At 46.1% G+C, this 27,787-nt stretch overlaps 1 protein-coding gene across 1 annotated transcript in view; it reads right to left on the bottom strand.

Annotated features, from left to right (window-relative positions):
- The window catches only part of Cdcp1 (CUB domain containing protein 1), a 47,432-nt gene extending 20,293 nt beyond the window's left edge, over window positions 1–27,139 (bottom strand). The window contains exons 1-2 of the mRNA XM_047532471.1: window positions 26,958–27,139; window positions 3,656–3,865 (exon numbers count right to left, since the gene is read on the bottom strand). Coding sequence (XP_047388427.1) covers window positions 3,656–3,865; window positions 26,958–27,039 — 292 coding nt within the window. The 5' untranslated portion in view covers window positions 27,040–27,139. The remainder of the gene's footprint in view (window positions 1–3,655; window positions 3,866–26,957) is intronic.
- Between the last annotated feature and the right edge of the window lie 648 nt (window positions 27,140–27,787).

Raw genomic sequence — 27,787 nt, 5'->3', positions numbered from 1 at the left:
TTACTCTCAAGGAGGAAATAAGTTGAAAGAAATGATAGAAGGCAGGCGACATAACTTCTAGTGCACAGGGTATCTGAAGGGTGTGGTGGCTTCTGGCCTTTGTAATAATAATCTGCAAATCTTTAAATCTTTATTCCCATTCTTTTTTTTTTTTCCAGTACTGGAGATTGAACTCAATGGGGTGCTTTATCACTGAGCTACATCCCCAGTCCTTTTTATTTTTTATTTTGAGACAGGATCCCTCCAAATTGCTTAGGGCCTCGCTAAATTGCCCAGGCTGGTCTTGAACTTGCAATTCTCCTCACTTGGCCTCCCTGTGGCTGGGATTACAGGCGTGTGCCATCACGCACAGCTATTCCTGTTTTCACAGATTGTCTGAAAGTACTGTCGGCTTCAAATAGAATGATGGGAGAAATTTGGAGCAGTCTAGCCCTTCTGAAGTCATCCATGCCAAACCTCTCATTTTCGCAAAACAGCCCTGGGTCCAGGTGTCTTGGATCTAACCACTGCAGTGCACAATACACAGCAATATTAGGACAAAGGCCCTGTCTGTGTTTGGTCAACCATGGGCTTGCCAATGCACTGTGCAGTCAATCAATAAAACAGGGTTAGATAAAGAGGTGACTGATGTGGCTAAAATTAGACTTTCTCTGTTGGTAAAGACAGTACCTATTTGGGAGCTCATGGAAACTTGGTTGTTTATATTAAGCCACCTCTTAGCTTTCTATGCATGTGCCCACTGTGCCCAGGATGGCACTAGTTGGGTCCTGCTGGGTTCTGTACTCTTGTGGGATCATTTATGTCCATTATGATAGAGGGTTTCAGCCCCGGTTCCACCCTAGGCCCCCCCAGAGAATATTTTAAAAATATGCATGCATGGATCACTCAAGGGATTCGGACTTAGTTCCATACCAAGAACCCAGGGTTCCAAAGCCCGGCCTCCCAGCCTCTCAGCTCTGTGACCCACCATGGCACTGGGAGAGCTGGGTTGTGAACACAATTTTTTATTTGTTGCTTTGGTGTTTAGGATGGGCATAGAGTCAACAGTCTAAATGACCGGCATGCCTGCACATCTTCTCCTGCATTCTGTCCAGTGCAAAAAATTTAAGTAACTAAAATGAATATAGGAAAATCCAGAGGAGGGAGAAATGTCATTTCTGACATGATTCACAACTTCTGCTCCCCTGTAGACTTCTATGTCCATTAACTTGGTGGGACTATTGAAGATGGGAGGAGAACAGAGATGCCAGACTTCAGCTGCTTATCCAGGAAAGGAAATGAGGGGGTGCTGGATTTGATTCCTGTGTCTAGATTGATCATTTTAAAAATTGATATTTCCATATAATGTTCAAAAGTTAAGAGCATGCATTTTTACTACAGAGCAAATAGCATGGGCATCCTAGGGTCCTAGGGCCGAGAGACAGAATGTATTCAAATGCAAATGCCTGTCGTGGGTCACTTGTCAGCTTTTACAAAAAGGAAGTCAATTTATTGGTTTAACAGATTCTAAAAGTAGTGCATAGAATGGGGATGGAGCTCAGTAGCAGAGGGCTTGCCTAGTCATGTGAGGCCCTGGGTTCTATCCCCAGCAATAGAATAGAATAGAATAGAATAGAATAGAATAGAATAGAATAGAATAGAATAGAAATGAATGCTTGTTAAAAAAAAAAAAGAAAAGAAAAAAAGAAAAGGACAGTATGAAAAAATAGAAATAAGAAAGCAAATGTCACCTGTTCCTTTCCCCCATCCCTTGTACAAATAGTATGGGGTTAGCATTTTGTTCTTTATCTCTCCAGATTTTGAGCTTTAAAGGCTTGTGTGTGTGTGTGGGTGTGCGTGTTACGTGTGTGCCCATGCACCTGTGTGTGGGTGTATTTAATAAAATGCGACAAACGATTCTACCATACGCTGCATTGTTCTTAACGGAAGAAAACTATCCTGGGTGTCTTTCCATGACAAATACACAAACATCATTCTTTTAATGGCAACACACCATTCCACTGGATTCTTAAAGTATATTGATATTCTACTCAGCTCTGTAAAGGCTTCACTGAGATTTTTTTTAAGATAGATTTTGCAATTTTTTTTTATAACTTTATTAATTTTTTTTATGTGGTGCTAAGGATCGAACCCAGTGCCTCGCATGTGCTAGGCGAGTGCTGTACCACTGAATCACAACCCCACTGAGATTTTAATTGCCATCAATTTAAAATGATAAATTAATCTGGGGGAGGACTGATGCTTTAAAAGCACTAAGTGTTTTTGTCAAGGAACACAACAGCTTTCTTTTGTTGAAGTCTTTTCTTTTGTCTTTCAGCAAAATTTTCCATTTTTCTTCAAACGTACTATGTGCCCTTAAGAAGAGTATTAATTAGAAATTCTGAATAATGGGGAGCACCAGCATGCAGGTGGGAATCCCCCGTGCCGTTCTTTCTTTGATTGGTAGCACTTCCACGTCTGACGAACATGGCATGTGCCAACTGCACCCAGCAAGTGTGGTTTTCCATTTAATACTTTCATTTCTCCTTTCACTTATGAATTGCTTCCCCCTAAAACTCAGCATTGATTAGATTACGAAGAGTGCTCTCACTGTTATTAACATCTACTAACTCTTCTTTGACGTGCCTGGTGGAAAACAGGAAATTATGAAAGTATTTTTTTTTCCTGGCTGATTATGTCCCATATCAACCTACTACCCCAAGCTCAAGTGATGAATAATAAAAACATCAAATATGTATACTTTGTCGAATCCTTATCGGTCATGCATTTTCAATCCATTATTTTCATTCTTATAGCAACCTTAGTGTTTCATATGATGGCTCTTAGTTCATAGAATAGAAAACGAAGGCACAAAGCAGTCAAGTTAACTCATATGGAGCCTCAGGATAGGTCACATGATCTGCAGCCCTGGAGCTTAAAGCTAAATCCAGCTCCATCACTCTCTACAGTTGGTTTGTTCCATGGTGCTTTTGGACACACCCCCTCTCTTATCTCCTCCTTTGGCTTCCAACTCTGGGAAGGTTGGAATATGTCTCCTCCAAAACCCACACACTGAGGAAGCCCTTATGGATGGGATTAGGACCCCTCTAAAGAGCTGAAGGTTGAAGGGAGAACTCTCTTGCTCTCCTTTCTCCCTCCACTTTCTATACCTTGACCTTGGGCCTCCCAGATTCCAGAACTGTGAGAAAATAAATCTCTGTTCTTTATAAGTTACCCAGTCTCAGGGATTCTGTTATAGCAACACAAATGGACTAAGGTACACTCCTTTGACTTTTGCTTCACATCAGCCAGATGTTTTTAACATATCAGACAGCATCGCAGACCTGAAGATCTGTAGCTCATGGGCCTCTCCAAGGCACTGTGAAGAGACTGTGTGGCTCGGTGGTTAAGGACAGACTCTGGAGCTAGAGTCCTGGGCTCCTTTCCGGGCCTGCTGCTTACTAGCTGTGCCATCTCGGGCAAATTCTTCTCTGTGAATGTCTCCTAGAGATCTTTTGAAGATCAAACAAATTAACCTGTGTAAAGCAGTTAGAACTGTAACTGGCCACACAAGAGCTAGGTAAGGAGAGTGCAGAGTCCACCTCTCTAGGGCTGGAGACTGGCTTAGCGTGGGAAAGAGAGGCAGGGAGGGGCAGAGCTGTGAGGGCCCACTTACCAATGTTCTTCTGGATCTCCATGACAAAGTGGTTCTGTGGGTCCTGGCAGCTAAAGGTAAAGACCATTTTTTCTCCAGCTTTGATGACCAACATGGTCACATGCCTTTTAGAAATGATGATGAAGCAGGGTTTCACTGGTGGAGCTGATGGCCCCAGCTTTATGAGAATGGTAATGCTGCTTCCTTGTGGCAGAGCAATCTCAGAAGCCTCTGAAGGAAGGAAGAAAGATGGAGTGAGCCGATGATGGGGTTTGCACACCTGCCCGTCTGTCGGCTGGCTCAGGGAGGATGCCCTTTCTCACACCTTGTTCCTTCGCTCCTAGTCTGATGGTGGGAAATGACAGTGCTGACGTTGCCGGCACCAAGGAACCAGGACGCTGCTGGCTGGGAACGAATACCTGTCTCTTGTTTGAATTATTGATTTTGCTCAAAGTTAAAACCATGATACCATGTCCCGGATGTCTTGAGCAGTTTGTTTTCAGGTACCCGACTTGTGGCATTAAATAACGACCAGAGTCACTTCCACTGATCTTCTTACTATTACTATAGAAGAACCCGTCTGTCATGGTTTGGATCTGGGATCCCCCCCACAGCTCACGTGCTGAAGGCTGGGTGCCCAGTGCAGCAGTGTTCAGAGTTGGGGCTTTCCAGAAGTGGGTCATGAGTGCTCTGATTCCGTGGACGAATTAATTCATTGATAGCTTAAGGGGCTGTTGGGAGGTGGGCTTAGTGGAGGAGGAAGTAGGTCCCGGGGGGGTGTGCCTTTGAAGGATATATTTGTCCCTAGCCCCTTCCTCTCTTCTTGCTTCCTGGCTGTCATGGGCTTCTGTTATGATGTACTGCTTCTCTGCAGGGCCGGAAATGATGAAGCCAAGTGATTATTGGCTCGAAAACCCTGAGCCAAAATAAATCTTTCCTCTTTCAAGTTCACTTTCTCTGGCATTTTGTCACAGTGACAGAAAGCTGACTAATACCCCAGTAGAGAGGCATATTGATCTGCTAAGAACCAGTCTCCTACCCTGGCACTTGACATGCCCAGAATATACGTATGTATAGTAGTAGGGTGGGGGTAGAAAGATGTTTGCAAAATTAGAAGTAAACGTACTGTATCAATAAACTTGGAAAGTTAAAAAATGCTACGATCTCAGATGGGGATTCCTCAAAAACACCTCAGCAAACAATACTAAGCCGGTGGGGACTGGTTACTAAGTAGAGGGGTGCTCATGTCAGCGTGTGGCCATGCTCACGAACGAGCCCAGTCTCTATCCTGTTTGCTTGCTTTATTAGATGCTCAGACCAAAGAGGAAGAGTCTCTTTCCTCCTTAGCAGCCCCTGTCCTGGTCCTGATTGTGGGGTCCTGATCGTGGGCAGCAGATGGTCTGGGAGGAGAAGGAGGGTGGGACAGCTGCCTGTAGGTGGGTCCTGTAGAGGGAACCCGGGGCCCGCACAGACTCACGGGACCAGAGCACCAACACGAGGGCTTCCCTCTCACCCTGTTCTGGCATAAAGAGATGGCCAGTCAGTACCAGGTATGGAGCCTGTGCACATCAGATGCCCGGAAAGAAGTCAGAGAATAGACTGCCATCTACCAAGCTCAGTTCACAGAGTGCTCAATCCCCAGCACCACAAAACAAAACAAAAAATCAGCTTTATCAAGGCATGATTTCCATACATTTAAAAGGACCCACTGGTGTTAAGAATTGTGACAAATGTCCCTGAAGGGTTATGGAAAATATATTCCTACAAGACACCTCCCCAAGAAAAATGGAGGGACGGTGTGGCCCAGGAGGAGGGAGGAAAATTAGCCAAACATTAAACCTCTCCCAGCACATCCTTTCTCAATGACGATGAGGGGAAAAAGCAAACCTTCATCCCTTTCTGGGTCCATCCCCAGCATCTCCCCCAAAAGCAAACATTTGCCCCTTCCCAACCCCAGGGGATCTTGAAGGAAGGAGGCAAATACTGAATGCTGGGTCCTGGGCTTTTACCTTCCCCATTGAGATGAGTCCTGGAAGGAGAAAAGCAAATAGTGAAGCTCTAGGTAACAATAGGTCCCCGAGGAAGAAGATAAGCAGTGAACACCGAGTTGTGAGCTTTTCCCCGTGACATTGAGTTTCGGACTTATTACAACTACCTTCCTAAGTTAGAGTTTTAACGTACACCACTAGCCCCTGACTGTCCAAACTGCACACCCACAGTCTCCAGTAAACTATAAAACCTAGACTCCTTCTGTAACCTGGGGGCCATCTCCATACCCAGAAAATGGACCCTCCCGTGCCTGATGGATGGACCTCGCTGCAGAATAAAGGAAAGCTTGCTGATCGGAGGTTTGCTTCCTGTCACCTGCCTCCATCACTGGTGGGCCATGAGCTTACAGTCCCAATGAGGGGACTGTTCTGGGTCTTGACTATGCTGGTGACTATCCGCTGTACACAGATGCCCAAATCCATCACAATGCACACTGGGAGTGGTGGTGTTCATTTTGTGTATTATTTTAAGAGACATGAGAAGTGTTCAAAAGAGTGTGTTTCTACATAAATAAGGCACTTAACAAATGAATAATCATGGATACATTTAAATATGGTTTATTAATATTTTGGGTGGTGGCGGCCTGGGGATGTGGTTCAGGGGCAGAATCTTGCCTAGCATGCACAAGGCCCTGGGTTCAATTCCCAGTACCACACACAAAAATAACAATATTTTGGATGGGCCTAACTTCTCTCAAGGTACATGCAATATTGTCTTTTTTTTTTTTGTGGTTCTGGGTATGGAACCAGGGCCTTGATGCTTGCAAGGCAAGCACTCTATCAACTGAGCTACATCCCCAGTCCCAAATCTTTTAAAATTAGATTCAGAGACCAAAGCCAAGTTCACCAAAATCTCTTCATTCAGTTCTTTCCTGTTTTCAGTTAGGTAAGTAGCCAAAATAATTCTGGGTATATGGTAAGTCCATTGTAGGATTAATGATAGCCATAGGAAAATGTATAAACTCTTCAATAAATTCATTTTTAAAAGAAGCTTTGAAATCTTTTATTCAATCAATAAACATTTTCTGGGTTCATAATGTATTCTAGGGACCAGACTTAGTATAAACGATTTAATGACAAGAACAGCCGGGATTTGCTCTCAGGAAGTTCACAGTCTAATTGATCAATTTAAGAAATGGCAAAATTCCAAGAACTGGCTGGCCTCATATGAAACCTGGTAATCTGCACTGAAAACACCTCTTTGGGTGTCGGGTGGAGGTAGGAATTCACTTTTATTATTATTTTTTTCCATAAGGAGAGCCAACTATCCCAACTCTAATTATTGAACATATCAATGTCTTTCCTTCATGCATTACTAGTGCTACCTCGGTTGTTTATTTGTTTCATTTTGAGTCTAAAGAATCCAGATGTCCATGCAAACTCATTTTGCAAACAAGGATGACAGAAATCCCTACAAGGAGACACTCTGGGAGTTCTTGCAACATACCCACTGTGTTTCCCTGCGCTGACCTGGAGGTGACCAACCCAGCAAGTTCTACTGTACCCTCCAGTGACCCAGACCAGAGGACCTGGGCGGGAGTGATTCCCAAAAGGAACACAGACCCCACTGCGTAGGTGAAATAAGCTCGTTTAATCACAGACGCTTGGAGTTTAAGCGCACTGTGCCCCGCTCACCACCCCTTGTCACACCTTTGACACTGAAGACACCAACACCCGGGAATACAATCTCAGCCTCCCTCCCAGGTCTGGCACATCCCAGCACTTGACAAACGGCCTGCAGTTTAAAGGAAATGGATGGGAGTGTTCTTCTGCATGTCTTTCTTTCATCTCCCCAGGAAAGTGCTATTCCACGGGTCTGATATTTCAGATCTGCCATTCCAGTTCAGAGACACTCAGATGGAGCTCCAGGTTCTGGTGTGATTGATTGCAAGATCCTCTGAACTGAAAGAAATCAAGTTCCCTTCCTCGGTGGCCGCTGGTAAACTCCCAGCTTGGGGCATTCAGGAAGGTGTGTGAGGCACCAGGCTGGAGCCCTGAGTCACAGCTCCCTCCTCAGCTCCCCGCCCCCACCTCCTTATTAGGACATCTCTGCTAGTTCCTCCCGCCAGCAACGTCTCAGGTGGGAGTGTCCATTCATTATTCACCCCGTCACAAGACAGTCTAGAACATCCCTTGCTATTTCTTCTCCCTGCCCCCTCTTTCTTTGCAATTCATAATTATAGTAAGGGAAACACATGTAAAGGAAAAAAAAAGGAGATTCCACCGGATAAACACCAGGGGAGTCATTTCTCCCAGATTTGTCAAATACAGTTTAAAAGACTGACGGATGGTATTTAAACAGTTATAGATGTGTCAGAACCAATGCCTCCATTCTGGGTGTGGTTTCCTGTGGGGCTCTGCTCTCATTCACTTTCTCTGTCCAACGACAATGAAACAGTAGCTCCCGGCCAGGGACTGGGCTAAGCCGGGGCACCTGGAGACATGTTAGGTGGCATGGTGCCCTGGGGGAGCACCCAGGAGGCTGAGGGAGACAGGCTCGAAAGCCAAGGAGTTTGGGCGTGAATCAGTGTGGCTGCTCAGTCACAGCTGGTGTGGGAAGCAGATTCTAAAGTGAGTGTGTTAAGAGGAAAACCACTGATGGCCAAAACCCTGTGGCCTCTTGGGAGATGTCACATTGTCGACCAGCCTCTTCACACTCCAGGCGTACAGAAAGCATTTCCTGCTTCCACGTAGCGGACAGATCCCAGTTGCTCAGGTTGTGCACCAGATAAACAGCGATTAGCTTTGAGGGGATGGTTTGCAAAATATAGTTCATTAATTGTGAATTTCAGAGCATGAGATGTTCACCCTAGGAAGAGCCTGTGGCAGTGACACCAGCAGAGTGACAGCAATGCACCCTGTGCCTCAGATCCCCTCACACCACTTAAGGACCTCTCGCCACCTTCAATCCCTGACGGGACCAACTGTTGAATTCCTGTAAGTTGAATATACATTTGTGGATCCATCTGCCCGTTAGACCCCATGAGATTATCAGTAAGTTGACGGTAACGAGAAAATTCAGGTGTTCTGAAGACACTGGGGGTTGGCCATCAGTCATCAGGAGGTGGTGGTCAAGGAAAGGTTTCACAGAGGAGGCACGATGTCAGAGGGGCCTGGAAGGGGAACAGTGGTAGTGAGATGGGTGTCAGGAGGACAGGTGGGAGAAGACACAGGGGCAAAGACATGGAGGTGCGAGCTCATGCTTCTTTGGAGCCACCTCACAAAGTTTGGCCTAGTGGGGAGAGGTGAGGGAGAAGCGGGCAAGGGCTGGGCACAGGCCACAGAGTTTGGGCTTCAGTCACTGGGACCAGCACATCTTAGCAGCTGCATGTAGTGGTTCCAAGTGCAGATTCTACAAGAAGGTTGCCTGGGCCCTACCACTTATGCTGTGTCGGGTTGGGCAAATTCCTTAGCTTCTCTGAGCCTTGCTTTCCTCATCTGCAAAGCGGACGGTACTGAAATTCTTGTAAGGCCCGAATGAGTTAACTGCCTGTAAAATGCTCAGAATGGTGCCGGCTGTCAATCAATATGAGCTGGGATCGTCTCGACATTATTAATGATGGTGTGTACTGGTGATTGATGGACACCACTGCAGGGCATTCAGAGACAAGTCCACATCCGCGGGGCTGAGTCTAAAGCCCCGAGTCCCGCTCGGCTGGGTGACCTAGGTGAGGCAGGGAGGATACCTAGAGGGCAAACTGTGAGCAGGTAGGTGCTCACTCTCAGGGCTCTGCGAGCTGGAGGGCCCCCTTACTTCTGCAGGCCTTACCAGCTTCGCCTGGCCCTCGCCCTGCTCATTGGCCATTGAGCTCTTCTATACCTATGACTCACGCGACTCCTACACCCCAGAGACTCAGAGATGTGACCTCACTTCCCCAAGCTTGCTGAGCTCAGGAAGCAGCTGGGACCTTCTGGCTCAACCTTAGTGCCCCTGCCCTCTTCACCCCGCCAGTGGTCACTGAGCTGCCTCGTGCAAGCTGCCAGGGTTGGTCAAGTCACCCAGCAGAGGAGGGGCTGCTCCTGTCCTTAGTAAGTGAAGGGAGCTGTTGGCTGATATCAAGGGGCTTGGGTTCACCACCAGCATGACCCATCTCTATGGGGTCTGCTGTGGGGAGGGGGTGCCAGGTCGTCCCATCACCAACCCCCAGATCTTTCTAATATAGTGCATGTTAGCTAGTGAGGTCAGAAGGCAGCCGAGGGACAACTGGTTTAGATACCCTAAGTCCATTTGCCATTGGGTTGGCCAGGTCCCTGTATAGACTTGCTCACTGAGGGGTAGTTCTCCCCTGTGACAAGAAGATCACAGATCTGTCTCCTGGAAGTGGTTAATTTCATATAAGAAAAAACTAGAATACCCGTTGCTGGTTCAGGGACTAATTCGTTTCCCTGGCACAGGAAGTTGGGAATCCAGACCCCAGGGCCGCCTAAATAACACCAAGCACTTCTGGAGAGCTTAGCACGTGTCATGCACACACTTACTTGTGGTAAGTAGTTAGAAGTCCCAGCGACCACCCTGTAGGGGAGGCTCTAGTAAGTATCTCCAGTTGCATACGAGGAAACTGAAGCTCAGGCAGGTGAAGTGACTTGCCCAGGCTTCAGTGACTAATAATGGCCAGGTTTCACACCCGCTGAGCAGTTCCATGCTGGAGCCCAGGGCATGACAAGTAAGCATTCAGCAGATCTAACCCTGCCCAGCCATTCCACACGCAACCCAGAACTTTTTGATGAGAATGGTTTGTTCTCACCCTCAAGGCAAATCAAGACAGAATAAAACGGTTTCAAGCTGTGGGGTCTCCGGGGCACCCCCAGGATAACCACAAGAGAAAGATGCTTGTTTTTGACGGTTTGATGTGTACATTGTATTCATGCAAATTTGTCTTCACTTCCAAATCATTTCAAAGTGTAGCTTGTTTGACAGCTATGATTTGAAGTTCCCTAGAACTGGAAATGTTGGGGACATGGTTGTTCTGTGCACTTTCTGGGCAGTACCCAGGTGTAATATCCTAGGAGAGGGAAGCCAAGAGGCTCAGCTGCTCAGGGTGCCACAGATTTGAGGGGTCTACCTGGAGGATGGCACGCAGGGGAGGTGAATGTGATCGAGTTGGAGGCAAGAGAAAGGCAGCCGTGATTCTAGAACAAAGTACCATGCATGAGAGGTTGGGGCTGGGCTCTGGCAGAAAAGCACTCCACAGCAGCCCCTGCCCGGGGCCTCATTTCTCAAGATTGCTATCACTGAGACTCAGGGATGAAATCAGACTCAAGTTTAGGAGAATTCCCCAAATCCCCACCCAAACGTCCTCCTTCCTCTTTAACTGGAGTGACTGAAGTTCACTCAGGCCTCTGGTGTGACTTAGCAGGAAATGCTTCTTCCTGGAACAGAGACCCCACCTGTCCTTCTAGGATCTGAGCCCTGCAGCCCTTGTCCACAGGGTGGAGGTCAAGCAGGCCCTAACAAGCCCTGTCAATCACTCCTGCCCCCACTTCAGGCCCCTCTGGGCTGAGGGCTGACTTGGGGAAAAGCAGGGCATAGAGGCAACAGGGAAAATCTCTTTCTCTTTCTTAGATGCACAGGTATGTGAACTGATGACTGCCTACCAGGAAACCACAGGAAGAAGCCCAGGAGAGGCGTGGCAGTCTGGCCAAGCTGTGGGAATGCTGTGGGCTACTATGGAGATCTGGAGGAAGGGGTGGATGGCAGGAGAGGAGACCATCCCACGCCCCAGTCTCAGGTTGCAGCTGCATCTCCCAACTGAGGACACTGTGCTACAGATGCTACAACAACTTGCCCACCAGTTCACTGGCTCCCCAAAGGAAGTGCCACATTTTAAACCTATACCATGAATACTGCAGGAAGGACTGGACATAGAACATGACACAAAGGGCCTGGGGAGTGATCAAGGGCAGCCTGGGGCTGGGACAAGGATTGCATAGGTCAGGGCAGGGCGGAAGGCCCAAGGAGCAGGACAAGAGCATGCACAGTGGAAGCAGAAAGTCCAGACAACCTGGTGTGAAGATATTGATGAATTCGTGCGCGGTGGCGCATGCCCTTGATCCCAGCAGCTCAGGAGGCCGAGGCAGGAGGATCGCAAGTTCAAAGTCAGCCTCAGCAATTTAGCAAGGTCCTAAGCAACTTAGCAAGACCCTAACTCAAAATAAAATAATAAAAAATTTTAAAATGGCTGGGAATATGGCTCAGTGATTAAGTGCCAGGTACCTGGCTTCAATCCCTGGTACCCAAAACAAAACAAACAAACAAACAACAACAACAAAAAAACTGACACTGATGAAGGCTGACTCAGGCCACATCAAAGTAATTTTGCTACAACCTGCCTTCCAGGCCAGGGGCCAACATACAAAGATGAACGACTGGGTCTCAACTTCCAGAGTCACTTCCAGGGACCTCAGGGTTCCACAGATTAAGGTTCCATCCTCTCAGTGAAACAGACTCACAGTTCCCTTTAAAATAACTCTTGGAATGATCCTAGAGGACACGAAAATAAAGTTCCAACGGCAATGTTAAAAAGAACCTGTGTGTACTCACAGTCAATCCAACTTCACACCCCACTCCTACTTCCCAAACTCCTTATCAAAGAAAATTAAGTGCAACGATGCAAGTTATTCACTTTCTAAAGTTACTGAGCCATCTTCTGAAAGCTGCTAGTGATCAGTTCTGTGTCTGCAGGGCTTAGGATTTCACCCATTTTCCAAAGTAGTAGAGGGCTTGCATGGAACCATTCAGCCCTTCTGTGGTATTTTTCCTTTTTATGAGTCAAAAACACAGGCCATGTTAGAGATGTATGTGCTACCACTAGGCTGTGGGCCCGTCTGACCACAGCCTGCGACAAATGGATATAGCTATGTCTACACTTCTCTGGGACTGTGGCTGTGTTACAGCTCCTTGCCAATTCCAGATACGGATTTGAGGATGTAACTCCAAAGGATCAAACCATACTGGGTGGAGAATGATTTCAAAGAGGATGACCAAGGTAAGGCACCTGCAGCTCGGTGTCCTCAGTTGGGAGATACAGCTGCAACCCGAGGCTGGGGCGTGGGATGGTCACCTTGAGCACGGGCACTGCAGGATTTAACAACAAATATAACTTGGTTTCTGGCCACAGTACATAATTCATGATAATATGCTAATATGCTGCAGGACATTTCATTTCATAAAGTGAGTTTCATTCTGTCACACCTTCAAGTATGAATCATGAAAGTCACCAAGGATCACAAGCACAGGTGTGGAAAGAGAAGTGGGTCAAACTACCCATCTGCACAGATGTGCAGGGACTTTGACAGACCATGGACCCCTCCCCACGAGCTCAACATTTTAGAAGTTACTGGACTTCCAGTTTCTTTAGTGTTCCTGCTCTGGAGGACTTTGATCCCACAGCCCAGCCTGATCTAGGAGATTAAATAGTTGTTTAAGTCCTTCTGATAAAAGCCAACAGGGGGCTGGTCACATAAGAATCCACACTCAACAGACGACATGCTGGGCTATTCCCTTGACAGTACATCGAGATAAAGCCAGTCAGGGTAGTAAACCTGACTGGGAGCAGATACTAGGTGGGAGGGGGCAAGATAAAAACTGCTGCGATACTGGCATGTTCCAGTCTCGATTTGGGTGATGCATGCATGCACATACTCAAGCGCACATGCATGTGGTAACGTACCATATAACAAAGTTTTGGTCAATAATGGGACAGTGTATATGATGGTGGTCCCAAAAGATTATACTACCTAGTGATACAGTAACCAGCTTAATTTGTGTAAGTACCACACGATGATGAAATTCCCTAATAATGCTTTTTTTGGGTTTGTTTGCAGTGCTGGGGGATCAAACTCAGGGCTTTGCTTATGCTAGGCAAGTGCTCTACCACTGAGCTACATCCCAGCCCCAAGGATGCATTTCTTAGAATATATCCCTGGCACTGTTTGTATACATTCATATATATGTATACACACACACACACACACACACATATAAATATTTATCATATATATGTGTATATATGATAAATGTTTATCTCATATGTTGTATATAATATTCATATATATTTACATGATATATATATGAAATGTATATATCTCATACATATAATGTATTACACTGCACACTTAGGATTTGTGTACTTTATTGCATGTGTCAATAAAACAATTTTTAAAACTTAGGACAACCATTGCTAGCTGTCTGAAAACTCCCCTGATGATTGAAAAGCTCAACTCACCCCCGTCCCTCTGGGCATGTACCAGACATCCTCTGAGTCCCTTTTGAACGTGCACAGTGGTGGGCACAGGATCTTATCCACAATCCAAAATCTACTCTGAATGCACTAGGTTCTTGCAGAGCTTCAAGTTCTTGTGTAACACTAAAGCTGGAGGAGAAAAACCTGTTGGCTTCTGAAGACGTTGGTCCTTCTCCATGACCTAAACCCCAAGTCCTTCCCCTGATCTGAACCCTAAGCAAGTGCAGAGAGTTCTGTGGGAGCTGGGGAGACTCATGGTACTGTCCTGGCCTACACAGCATTAGACCCAGATAGACCAGGTCATTTACAAAGCAAGATTTAGAACCGTAAGCTTTGCTTTTCTTCTTCTCCTTCTAAGAGAGAGAGAGAAAAAAAAAGTCTTTCTATTGTGCTTTTAAAAATTAGGGCTGGGGGTGGGTGTAGCTCAGTAGTTGAGAACTTGTCTAGCATGCATGAGGCCTTGGGTTCCATTCCCAGCATTGCAAAAAGCAAACACAACTAAATTGATAAAAAAGAAAAAAGAAAAGGGAAAAGAGTAGCAGCCACAAACAAGCCCACAGGCTTTTTTCTGCTTTTTCTTATTGTGGTAAAAAATGAATAACAAACTTTGTCATTCTAACCATTTTAAATGTACAGTCCATTGGCATTGCACATATCCATATTATTGTGCAACCATTACCACCACCATCTCCAGAACCTTCTCATTATCCCAAACAGAAACTTTGTGCCCATAAAACTTTAACTCTCACCTCCCCGCCCCAGCAACCACCATCCTACCTTCTGTCTCCAGGAATCTGACTGCTCAAATACTTGGAATTATATAGTATGTGTCCTCTGTGTCTGGCTTATTTCATTGAGCATAACATAGGGGAGAATTAATTGCTAATAATTAATGTGAATGACAACCAAAAGTTGAGCAAAGCTACACAGACTCGAATTCACACAGACACAGAAACACACACACAATAAGCCCCTAGTGGAAGGAAGAGAATATTTTAAAGGCAATAATACTGTGGTAGTAGAAGGCAAATCCGTCATTGCCAGGGTACAAGGGGCAGGAACTGACTGCAGAGGGTTGGAAGGAATTTTCTAGGGAAATGGAAATATTATATCATGCACTTGGCAGGACTTGTCAAACTGCACAATTGAGATTGGTGAATTTTATGCCATGTATGTTACATCTCAATAGAATGGAGAAATATTTTTTACATTTAGATACATAATACAAGAGGCATAAAATAATGAAATGAAATGAGATGATAAACACCTGACCAGTAAAATATCTTTCTTTTACCCTTAAGTCTGGTTTTGTTCCCTGAAGCAACCATTACCATTTTTTTGGTGTATTTGGCCAGGGGTAATCTATGAAAGTGTAGATATATCGCTATATACCACCTCTACTTAATTTTACTTATTTTAATTTGCCAAAAGTTTGCATGTCACACTATTGTTCTGAACATTGGGTTTTCCTCTCTATAATGTACCCTGGGCGTTACTCCACATTGGTTTACAGAGCACACCTCATTCTTTTAAATGGCTGCCTGGTATTCCATTGGACTCAGCGTAATCTATCTTCCTGGCTTCTAATTATGTATATTTGAGTTGTTTCTAGTCTCCAGCTACCAGGGCAGAGAGGAGAAGACACTTAGCTGGAGTTGGAAGGTGACAGTGAGACATACCTTCCCCAGTGTTCCTGGCTAGAACTTGGGTTATATTCCCCACAGAGGCTGAGGACCCAAAGGCTAGAAGGTATTACTTCAAGATGAGGCTGCATGTGGGTGTGGCTTCTGCTAGATGATCCAAGCTCTGTTTACAACGTGAAAAGTGCCTTCTGTGCTCTGACAAAATAAGAATAAGCCCCTGAGAGGTGTAACCAAGGCTGATGTGCCTGATAAGACTGTCAGAAACTTCCAGGCCAGTTCTGGAGGATTCTCTATCTTTTAAAAGAATTAAAGGCCAGGGCCCTGCCAGGCTCCAAACCACAGGGGACCTAGCTCTGGTTTCACACACTGGCATGTCCCAGCTTAGGTTCCATTTAAGACTCCTGTCACCAGGAAAGCTGCCATCCTTGGAAGCCTGCTGGGATATTCTCATTCAGGTATCACGTGCAACTGAGCACGACATTTAAGTTGTACAAAACCCGTCTGGCCAGTTCCTCGGCTAACAGGAAATTCGTGTGTATGTAGGCGCTCTCTTGCCAACAGTTTTTGAAAATATTCTAGTGTCACTGAAAATGACTTCTTGCAGATGTCAATCCAGCAGCTCCCCTTCTAGGAATTTCCCCCACAATATCCTCATGGGTGCCCAAAGTTGATTCTGTGGGAGTAGCTGAAGCACAGCAGGTCGTAGAACTGACATCTCCCAACAGGGAGCTGATTAGGTGGATGATGACAGTCTGCCATTGAAATTATAAATGTTCTTGGGTTCAATTCAAATGATCAAAGTCATAATAATTCCGATTAGTGGAGAGATTTGTTCTCAGCCAGGACTGAGTGATTTACACATGTTCTTTCAAAGGACCCTCTAGCCAACCTCCAGATACTGCTGTGGCTGTTTTGTAACCAAGCACAGAGTCTCAGGGAGGTTAAGCAACTTGCCCAACTCAAGAAGTTAATAAGCAGTGGAGTCAGGATTTGAACCAAGCTTTGCCTGACGCCAGAGCTTGCCTGCTGAGTCAGATCACGTTGAGAAGCTAGAAAGGTAACCATGAGCTCAGGAGATGTTTGGCTCTAGGCCTTCCACTTCTGTTTCCTCTTGCTTCGTGTCAGTTTCTAGCCCAGAATCTGAGCCCTTTGGGATGTGTGGACTGAGGAACTGGGGAATACAGTGACATACAAGAACTAAGAAGTGAATTCTGTAGTGACCTATGGAAGCTGGGTGTCGTATCCTCAGAGGTGCTGAGCTAGACTTGCCAGCAGGGCAGTGGATAGAGGGTGATCCATCGTACAGGCTGGGCCCTCCTGAGACAGGGTCCCCATGGCCTGGGGACTCCAGCAGACAGAGGCCCAGGGCTCTGGGTGCATACCTCTCCACTGTGACTGGTCCTGCATAGCAGCCCAGTGTCTGGCTCTGGAGATGCCCTGAGACCTTGAAACACAGGGAATTGATCTCATCACCTGCTCATCTCTGAGATGTCCTGGGACCTGCATGACGAAAGTTTGTAAGTTGTTCTTGGGTTACATATTGTTTTAGTCAAACATCCTTGGTTGAAATAGCCTGATGTTCCTGCCGCCTCCACATCAGCAACAGAAGATAAGGCATCTGTTTGGGCAAACAAAGCACGTGCCTGGATATACACCCTCCCAGCTCGGCTCCCAGCGGGACCACACATTGTCAGGAATTGCAGATGCTTCTCATGGCTCCAAGTGTTTTGTGACACAGCAGATGACCAGGGAAGTGGGTAGACTCAGAAACAAAGATCACAGCCCAACTTCAGTTCTAGGCAGTCTTTGGACTCAGAAAGTTGATGGAACTTTTTTTCTTTCTTTTTAAAAAACAACAACAAAAATTTTTTTTGGAACTTTTATTTCTAGGACTATTTTTATCATCCCAGGCAAAGGCAGCAGATTGTCACCTCATACACTCTTGTACAAATGGCACTGTTCTCTGAGAACACTTTGATCTTTTTTCATTGAGGATAGGAGTGCTTGCACTTCATTAAAGAATTTGCAGCTACACCATCTGTGCTCCTGAAACTGTTTTAATTTTATTTTTCAAGATAGCTCCAAATTTATTATTTAAGGACGTTCCCACCACCAGGTGAGGCATTCACTGACCTTGCAGTCTAATTATTGAGTAGCATTTCTATCTAGCAGAACGGATGGCTAACAAGGCTCTCAGTGGCTCCATTGGCCTGGGCCCCACCCAGGAGAGAATTGAGAAATGCAAATTATTATATACATGCAGTAATTCCTTTTACACTCCTGGGGATTGAACCCAGTGTGCTCTTCCACTGGGCTACATCCCCACTCCTTTTTATTTATTTATTTATTTTTTGAGACAAGGTCTCTCTAAGTTGCTAAGACTGGCCTTGAACTTGTGATCCTCCGGCCTCAGACTCTAGAGTAGTGAGGATCACAGGCCTACAGCAGCACACCTGGCAAAAAAGAATTTTTAATTTCATAAATGTTTAAAGACATTCCATCGAATGTCTATAAAGTATATCCTGGTTTTCTACTGTATTCTATCACAGATTCAGCATGGCTAGGCAGAGAAAACCAAACCAACCGAGCTGGGATGTTATGGAGTGATGTAGTTAAAATGGAAGACCACACAGAACAATACAAAGTTCTTGTCAGGTTCATTATTGCTACTAATAATTTGTCCTTCACCACGAGGACACTGCTGAGCCCCATGTAAGCCCAGACACTTCAGGTGTTGCTACTTCCTTCCAGACTTTTCCCCTCTGTCTTCCTATGAGACAAAGACAGAAAGAGCAAATAACGACTTTAGTCACACTGTACCTGCGACTACCTGGCTCCTTGCACTGTATCATTAGCAGTTCATCATTATTTTCTGGTTATTCCAAGTAGGACTGCATTCTTGCCCACCTGCCCAAATCCCATCCACTGCCTCCTGGATCCAGGTTGGCCATGGGCACATCATACACAGCGCAGGTGCCAGGCCCTGGTGTGGGGGAGAGGACAATCTCCCCACCTTGGCTAAGACACAGCAAGCTTGGGCTCCTCTGACAATCCACACTTCCTTTTCTCTACTTTCCAGTTTTCCCAGGATCTGTGTCCATATGTGCAGCCTTGGGACTGTTTTTCCTTCCCCTCCTCATCTTTCTGATTAGCATCAGATCTGAAGCCAGAGACCTGGGCTTCAGAATTTCCTGCCCTTGCCACTTTCTCACAGTGTGACCTGAAAGTTACCTAACTCTGTGACATTTCTACTTAGACTCGCCAGGAGACCTGGACCAAGCACGTGTTTATTCCGCAGGTATGTCCTAAGTGCCGCCAGGTTCCAGCCATGGTCTAGCCACTGAACTCTTGGAGGTTGGACATAAAACTTCCTGAGCCGGTCCACTGACATGAGGGTCCCCAGGAGGTCGACCCATTGGCTTTGGTTTAAATCTGCTCAAAAAACATATGAACAAGAGGTTCCTATGTGTAATTAAAATGCCTCAATTAAAGGTTGGAAAATGGAGGCTCAGAAGGGTGAGGCGACTTCCCCCAGTCTTACATAAGCTAACCGCTGACACCACTTGAGGTGAGAACCAGGAGTCCTGACCACTCTGCTTGCTGCTCTGCAAACTGGACACTACCAGCTGCCTTCTGGGCTCACAACCACACTACACAACCCAGCCTCCCTTCTTCCTCGGTGGGCAATGCCGCTGAGGTCCGGCCCACACAACAGCAGCAGAAGTGATGTGCGCAACTTTCTTTCGTGGCCCGTGAAAACCTCCAGTGTGAGATTTCTCATGCTCTGCTTTATTCTAGCGGTTTGATGCAGGTGAACACAGAAGGAGCTTTTTTTTTTTTTTTTTTTTTTTTTTTGGGTGCTGGGGATCAAACCCAGAGAGAGCCTTGTGCTTGCAAGGCAAGCACTCTACCAACTGAGCTATCTCTCCAGCCCAGAAGGAGTATTTTGAAGATGGCAGAGCCCCCAAACCGAAGGGCCTGGGTCTCCACGTCACAGCTTGGAGGAGATCCTCTGTTTTGCATCTTAAGGTGAGCAAGAAATAAATAGCTATTGTGAGTGGGCATGACAGCAGCTTAAGACAGGTTGTGTCTTAAATATGAGACTCAAAGTATGAATGAAGTTAAGAGTAACCAAGAGGCACCAGAGCCTTTGGTTTTCTTGACACACAGTGCTCAGGGTATCCTGAAATGGTTCAGGAAGATAAGGAACACAAGGTGTCCCTTGCAATCAATAAGAGAAGGTCACTCTGCAACAATGATGTGTAATGAGCAGAGAATAACAATTTAACACACAGAGTCCTGTGACTTTCTAGATGTGTGTGTCAGAGGGGGAAAAAGATGGAGAAGTCTCTGTACAGGAACAGAGAGTCCATGGGGTTTTTCACTAATGAGAAAAACTTATTGTATGACAAATAGCCACAGAGTGTTTAAAGAGGACCCAGAGACTGGGTGATTTACATGGGATTATCTGATGGAGGCATCGATACCCCAAGAAAGGGAGACAGGAGGAGACTCAGGACAGAGATAAACATGAACCAAATGCAAATATGTGAAAAAAAATTTAAAACATCTACCTCACCTCGAGTTTGTGATTAGTTTCAAGTGGTTAAGTTTGTGATTATTTAAAAAAAAAAAAAAAAAAAAAAAGCAATAAATCAGAGAGTGGGTTGGTGAAGAGCCCTCACTCTGGGAGGAGACCACCCAATCCACAGACGGCACCTCCATCTGCTAGCCAGGACTTGGGCAAGTTGCTGCGCCTCCTTGTGCACTTTTCTCCATTTGTTCCTGGAGACTTTCTGAATAAACTCTTTGACCCAGTTATTCCTCCTCCAGGGATTTTGCCTACAGATAAACTTGTCCAAAAAAGCTGACTGCAAAGATAGGCCCTGAGGTTCTGTTCATAGTAACAAAAGAAGGGGGACATCTATCCATAAGGGGGTGGTTAAATTTAACATGCCGTTCCCACAACAAGGAATATTATGCAGCTGTCAAAAGGCACCTGACAGTTCTGTAAGTTCTGATATGGAATGGACACCACGATGGAGTCCTAAGCAAAAAGCAAGAGGCCTATGGGGGAAATCTTACACTATGACCTACAGTATGCTTTGTGCACAAGAGGGAGATATGTTACTTAGAAACTTGTACAGCATAAAAATGGCTCCAGAACAAAACATAAGAAATCCTGGCTGTCTCTGGGAGGAGGTCCAGAGCCTGAAGTGGAAGGGGAGATACACCCCCAGCCACTTTGTAGTACAGTCACAAAACACTGAGGATATGTTCTGAGAAATGCATCTCTGGCAATTTCATTGGTGCATAAGTGTCATAACACGTACTTATAGAAACCTAGATAGTGTAGATCATTCACTTAACATGGCCTCCTGATAAAAATGAGAGACGTGGTAAACATGAGGTCTTTGAGGCTGCTGCCAGTATAGCTGAACAGCGTTACCATGAACCATTTTTATTTCTTAAAAAGTGCTTTGTAAATTATAATATGCTATAAAAATCTAAATTGACACTATCTTCTTTTTTTTTTTTTTTTCATTTTTCTGATTATACACATTGTAGGATCACTGGTGCTGAGCATTGAACCCAGGGCCTCGCACATGCTAGGCAAGGCTCTGCTACTGAGTTACATCTCCAGCCTTGTTCTATTTTTCTTTTAAAATAGGGCCTTGCTATGTGGCTGAGGCTGGCCTCTAACTCGCGATCTTCCTTCCTCAGCCTCCCAAGTACCTGAGATTCCAGGCATGTTCCACCACACTTGCCTATTTTTTTTTTTTTAATGAGTAGAAGGAATACACTCTGAAACAATAATAGAAAGTGTAGTATAGTTAATACATAAACTAGTAATATAGTTGCTTCTTATCATTATCCAGAATTATGCCATAGGAATTTTTCACCTCCACTATATTCTTCCGGGACTGTGGTTGCATGTGTGTTCCATTGCTGACCGACATCACTAACATCAGTAGGGGGTGTGCAAGTCTTTTTCTAAACAGTTTTTAAATTGTTTGACTAAAAACACACGCATATTCCTAGAGCAAATACAAACAGCATGAACTGTTTCTCGATTTTTTTTTTTTAAAGGGCATTGAACCCAGGGGCCCTTTACTACTGAGCCACATCTCCAGTCCTTTTATTTGTTTATTTATCTTTATTTTTTATTATTTTTCTGGGGGGGAGGGGTACCAGGGATCGAACTCAGGGGCACTTGGCCACATCCCCAGCCTTAGTTTGTATTTTATTTAGAGACAGGGTCTCACTGAATTGCTTAGCACCTTGCTTTTACTGAGGCTGGCTTTGAACTCGCCATCCTCCTGCCTCAGCCTCCTGAGTTGCTGGAATCACAGGCATATGCCACTGTGCCAGGCAATTTTTTTTTTCTTTTCTTTTTAATCAAAGAAAGTTTCTGGAGCTCAATCAGGGTCTCTAGACTGACAAGCACACACTGCCTTGGAGACCTGTGTCGGGGGCACAGCACACTGTGTTGGGAGCTGGTTCTGGAGTCAGACTCTCTGGCTGCCTCAGTTTCACTCCATTCCAGCTAGGTAGCCCGGGGCTGGTCACGTCCCCTCTGTGTGCCTACTCAAGGGAACTTAGTAGCAGTAGGTGCTTGAAAATGAAGTGGCACCCACAGAGTTCCACTTCAGAGCTTTATCTGTACTTCCTCAGGAGAAAATGGCATTGTGATTACCCATACATTGTAGAACTTAGGTTTCATCCATCAGAGTTATTTTTGCCTGGCCATAGCTATGCACTCCTGTAATCCCAGCTATTCAGAAGGCTGAGGCAGGAGGACCACAAGTTCAAGGTCAGCCTGGGTCATTCAGTGAAACCTTGTCTCAAAATTAAAAAATAAAAAGGGTGGGGGTCCTACCTCCACAACTCAGAGGTAGAGTGCTGGCCTTGCACGCTCAAAGTCCTGGGTTCAATTCCCAGTACTGTCAAAAGAAAAAAGGAAAGTGATTTTTGGCCAATGTCCTGTTTTGAAAACATGGACATTTACATCTCCAAACACATCACTTTAAACAAAATGATGCGCAGGAAGTTTTGACTTGCATTCCAAATACAAGGTCAAGAACACCAGGAGCAAGCGGAGAGACTGGCGTGTCATCAAAGGGAGGTAGAGTGGGGTCACGGTACACAGAGCAACTGTCTGCGAACAACCACATTCATGCTCTGGCAGTCTCTAAGGGACGCCTCACGCGTTTTACAATTAACAGGATTGGTTGCTAATGACATATGTGTATCTTCTTGTGGTTCATTATGCTTTCGGAAACTGCTGGGCCTTTTGTATGGCTGTGCAGTGTTAGATATTTCCCACACCAAAGAACGTGGGGAATTAGCGTTTCATGCAGATTGCCTCGCTTTCAGCAGATCACTGAGGTTAAGTGGGAGGTGCTTACACGCGAAACAGGAGTGGCTGGTGCAAACAACGCTCAATACGCATCAGCATCATCAGAAGCATCAGTCGGCAGTGATTGTAAAAAACCGATGCACCAAGTAGAAATTCAAGGCTAGAAAGAGGTGAGGGAGAGAACCTGGCTCTCCTGGCCTGGTTGTCTAGCATGCCGCCCGCTGCCCAGGAGAAGGTGCTGGGCTAATTACAAGGTTGTGGTAAGTGGTTTGAAATAATTTGATTGTGGAATAATTTTTATAATTTAGGATGATAATTAAAGGGTCAGAATTTTTCTTACTCACCAGGGCTGACAGCCTCAGCCATGTCATCTCCCACTGCCCCAACCATGCCAACCTCAATCAGGGGTCCTTCTGGTCAGCAAACTGCTCTGTCACCTCTACCTCCTCACCCCATCTAAACCCCAGTCGGCACTACTGGGCAAAAATACGGGTGAGGCTTGTGTTAAAAGCCAAGGGTCGCAGATCTGTTTTCTTTGGGGCTACAAGTACCATCCAAATTGAGGGTGCTCCTCAGACTCTTGAGCATCTTAACAACACTGCTCAGACTGCTTGCTGAACTAGGAGGAGGACTTCCATAGATGCTGGTAAAGCAACCCCCATGACAGCCTGGGTAGGTGTGAGAAACAGGCACTCACCCAGCAATGGCGGGGGAGGGCACAGTAGGACAACAGGACAAGCTTGCCACAGCAACACGGAAGCCCTAAGACTCCTCACCCCAATGACTCCCAGGATTTTAGCTGGACCAAACAGTCAAGAATGTGCAAAACAGCCAGGTGCAATAGAGCATGCCTATAAGCCCAGTGACTCTGAAGGCTGAGGCAGGAGGATCACAAGTTTGAGGCCCACCTAAGCAACTTAGCAAAACCCTGCCTCTAAAAATAAATAAATAAATAAGATATAAATAAACTTCAGAGTAACATAGCCACAAAAATATTCTCAGATCCATCAAAATGGAATAATCCAGTTTATACTATTTTATAATCTTGGCAACATAATTACATGAGTTATGTCATTATATCATCTACACCACAAAATTTGTAAGACCTTTTCATTGAATAGATCTATTGTTGAATAGGTTGTATGTTTTAATAGGAAAAAAATGGAAGCAACTTACATGCCCAACAGCAGGGAACTAGTTAAAGTCATACAACGAGGTTTTCCCATTTTTGGTTTACACACATACTTGATGAGAAGACTATCCAAATGAACAAGGTGATCTGCTCAGAGATGATTTTTTTCTGTTTTAGTTATTTATATTTATTGCCAACTTTTCTATGATAACTGTGCTACTTAAACTGTATTGTTTTTAACTGTTACTTCACTGTTGTTTTTAACTTCCTTCTTCTACACTGATAGCCAGGGAAAACCTTCAGAAGAGCATGTGCGTGGGCGGGAGCAGTCATCATAGATGGAATGACAGTACCTGAGGCGAACCTGGGGCTGACAGGTAAGCCCCAGCATACCCCTATGACGGGCAGAACAGCCCTCTCCTATGACTCAACTCGTGCAAATCTGTGGGGTATGAGGAGGGCTGGTGGGACTCATCAGTCCTGCCAGTTACACATTCCAGACCACAGCCAGCAGTTCCTCTTTTGAATCTGAAGAATGACGAACACACACACTCACACACACTCACCCGAGGTGAACAAACACAACATTCGATCTGTCTGCCCACATTTTTGGAAGCAACAATGAGGTCACTGACCCAGACTCTGGTATCAGTTCTTGGAGAGCAACCAAATTGAGGTTTTAACGGGGTTATGAATCCAACTTAATCAGTGATTCATTCCTGGAACTGGGGGAGTTAGTGGGAATACCAAAGTCTCAGCAACACACCCTATGAAAGCACCAATTTTCCTATATTTTCAGTTGTCCAGAGATACCAAGTTCATTTCCACTCTGCTGAGTCTTTCTTTGGAGAGTTCAGGGGTTTATCAGACAAATCCACGGTGAGAGGGCTCTGGCTTGCTCTGTCCTTGCAGGACAGACTTTAGTAACTTCTCAAAGGCCTCCACCAGTTAGATACACTCCAAGACTCCAGGCAAATCACATGTACTACTGAGTTCTATTCCAACCACAAAAGCTCTCAAGTGGGCATCATCCTGTACCCTCACAGGACCAGCTCCTGAGGTTAAAGGGAGGAATTTAAGAAAGTTAATTGGGGAAGTTACTAGGCTTCCTGGTATTTGTACACTGAACCATTATAGACCTCAGCCACTCAAGAACTTCCTGGAAAGAAGAGTCTCCAGAGGGAGCTATTGAAGACCAACATGGAAGCCCTCCCGCATCACAGTGGGAAACGGGACATTGAACAAACCAGTTCAAGATGCCTTGATTTATACCGTATTCTCACTGGAGAAGTTCTTTCTGTTATTACAGAAAGTTGGAAACATCTCAAACAATTTTCATTTTCAACACAACTTCAAGAATGGTAGGCACCCACACTTTTCTCTAATATACACATTTATATATATTTATTTAAAATACATGCTGATTTATTATAGATAGTTTAGTAAGATAGTTTCTTTGGGGATAAATTGAGGTGTAACATTTTATTCAACCCTGATGTCCCTTCCCTCTCAGGTAGGGCAGCCAGACCTAGGGCAAGCTAAAATAATCCTCTTTAAAAAAAAAAAAAAAAAATACCCCCTAGCAATTCTGGGAGGATGGAGGGTGGAATTTTTAAAAAATTCACAATGATTCCTGATAGGAAGGCTTAAGAAAGTGTTTCCATTACGCATCTTCACACCCTGAACCAATTTTTAATTCTTAAAACTGATTTTTTTTCTACAAAGGGAACCTTGAACTTCAGTCCTATGAAATCACAGAAAATATGTATACGATGTTTTAAAGGTCCTAAAATTTTCTATCTACTGTGCATCAGTCATCTAATGTTGGAGAAAGAAATCAGGAAGCTTTCCTGTCTTGTATTTGTAACGATGGTCGTCACCTTCACGTCCAAGTTCAACCTCACAAGCTTAGTTTCATTCCTTACTTTAATTTACCCTAGTTTATCTACCTGACAAACACAGACACCAGCTTAGGTGCGGCAAATGATATCAAAGGTCCAAGTCACTTCCTGGATAGCTCTAGTTCAAAAACACAAAACCTGTGCTAGTCTCAGAAAAGGCCTCGCTCCTATCAAGTTCTTACATGAAGACGCCAGATTATCTACTATGTTCTAAAACTTCCAGGGCACGTCCTCACTGGCACAGTCCTCGGGGACTAGGCGGTCCCTCCTCCCAACAGGAACTACCCGAAGTTCACCCACGTCCCCGAAACCACCAGAAGCTGCAAAGTCCACTATCTAGAGGTGCGAGGGGCGGGAGGAAGGTCCGGCCGGGAGGCGCAGACCCTAGCAACTTTCTCCCACCTGGCGCTTCCATTTCGAATTAATATTCCTGAACTTCCCGATAAGCGAGGGGGGCTTGTGGAAGGATAAAAGGAGGCGATCTGATGGGAAATCGAACGTCAGACCTCTGTTTTCTTGCACTTTCTCCATGGCCCAGGGGAGGAGGTAGAGGGTGGGCCTGGAGAGGAGAGCTTTCTCCCCACACCCGGCAAAGTTTTCCCCAAGAATCCCAGCAAAGACCTCGGGGCGCTCAGCTCGTCACCGCGGGCATGTTCTCAAGGCTAAGCTTCGGCGTGCCTTTTCCTCCTCGGCCAGCGCTGGGCTCATCCACTCTGACCGAGAGACTCCGGGTTCAAGGCACTCCCACGTGCCACCGCCTGAGCTCAGGGCGAGGTCGCTGTAACCCAGGAGCGCACCGCCACCGCCGCCGCGCCCGACCAGGAGCGAGCCCGAGCCGGGCTGTCCTAGGGATCCCACACAGCCACAGCATCCCAACTGAGCCGCCGCGGTCCCTCACTCTGCAGCCTGTACTCCCCAGGACCCTCTCTGCCCGGCGCGGGCCGGAGAGCCCACCCTACTGCTCAGCGCCACCCCAGCCGCGAGCCCCACACTCACCTGCCCCGCGAAGCAGGCGCGCCGCACGCAGCAGCAGGAAACCCAGCAGTACAATCGTGACCCTGCAGTTCAGGCGGTCCATGGCTCTGGGGCGCCTCAGCCTTGGTGGGGAAAGCAACTGTGGCCTGTGGCTCGGAGCGGCGGCCGCGGGCGCCGGAGCTTGGCACCCGGTCCGCTGCGCTCCGCCCTGGCTAGCTCACCTGCGCGCAGGCGGACCAGCCCAGGCTCCGCCCTGCGCAACTGGAGCGCCGCTGACCTGGCCCGTGCTTCCTCTCTCTCCTCCTCCCCTTCCTGCCTCAGCCGCTCAGAGTGCGGACGTCCCAAGAATTGTAGCTGGGTTCCTTCCCTACCCACTGCGGCATTACGTTGAACTTGTCTCCACCTTCCCGGGCTTAGTCCTCTTTCCCAAGGCTAAGAATGATCAGATCTCTCAGTCCACAGGTGCGAAAGTCGCACTTAGGGAAAGCCAGTCCGACTTCTCTTCGCTGTTCAGGTGTGCTGCTTTGGAAGGGAATCAAGCTTGTGGGTCACCCAAGTCTTGGCTTCCTCTACTCTTGCTGCTGCTGCTTGACCTTGACTGAGGTTCACTAGACATAAAGTCGGTGCTAGGGCTGCTCTTTGCAAGAACGTGAACCTGCAGCCTACCCCAGGCATGCCGCCTGCTTGTTTCCAGTGCTCACAGCAACCCTTTTGTCACAGGCAAGGCAGGCAAGACAGACTTGCCGTGTTGGGTGACTGGCCGGGGGTCACCAGGTTAGTTGGTAAATTAGAGGCAGGATTTGACAGTGCAGGATGAGTTCCACAAACAGTTGTTGTGTTGAAATTTTGTG

This window comes from Sciurus carolinensis, chromosome 17 (genome assembly GCF_902686445.1).
Source record: "Sciurus carolinensis chromosome 17, mSciCar1.2, whole genome shotgun sequence".
Taxonomy (NCBI): Eukaryota; Metazoa; Chordata; class Mammalia; order Rodentia; family Sciuridae; genus Sciurus; species Sciurus carolinensis.
Note: the sequence above shows the minus strand (reverse complement) of the source record. Positions and strands in the feature narration are given on the sequence as shown.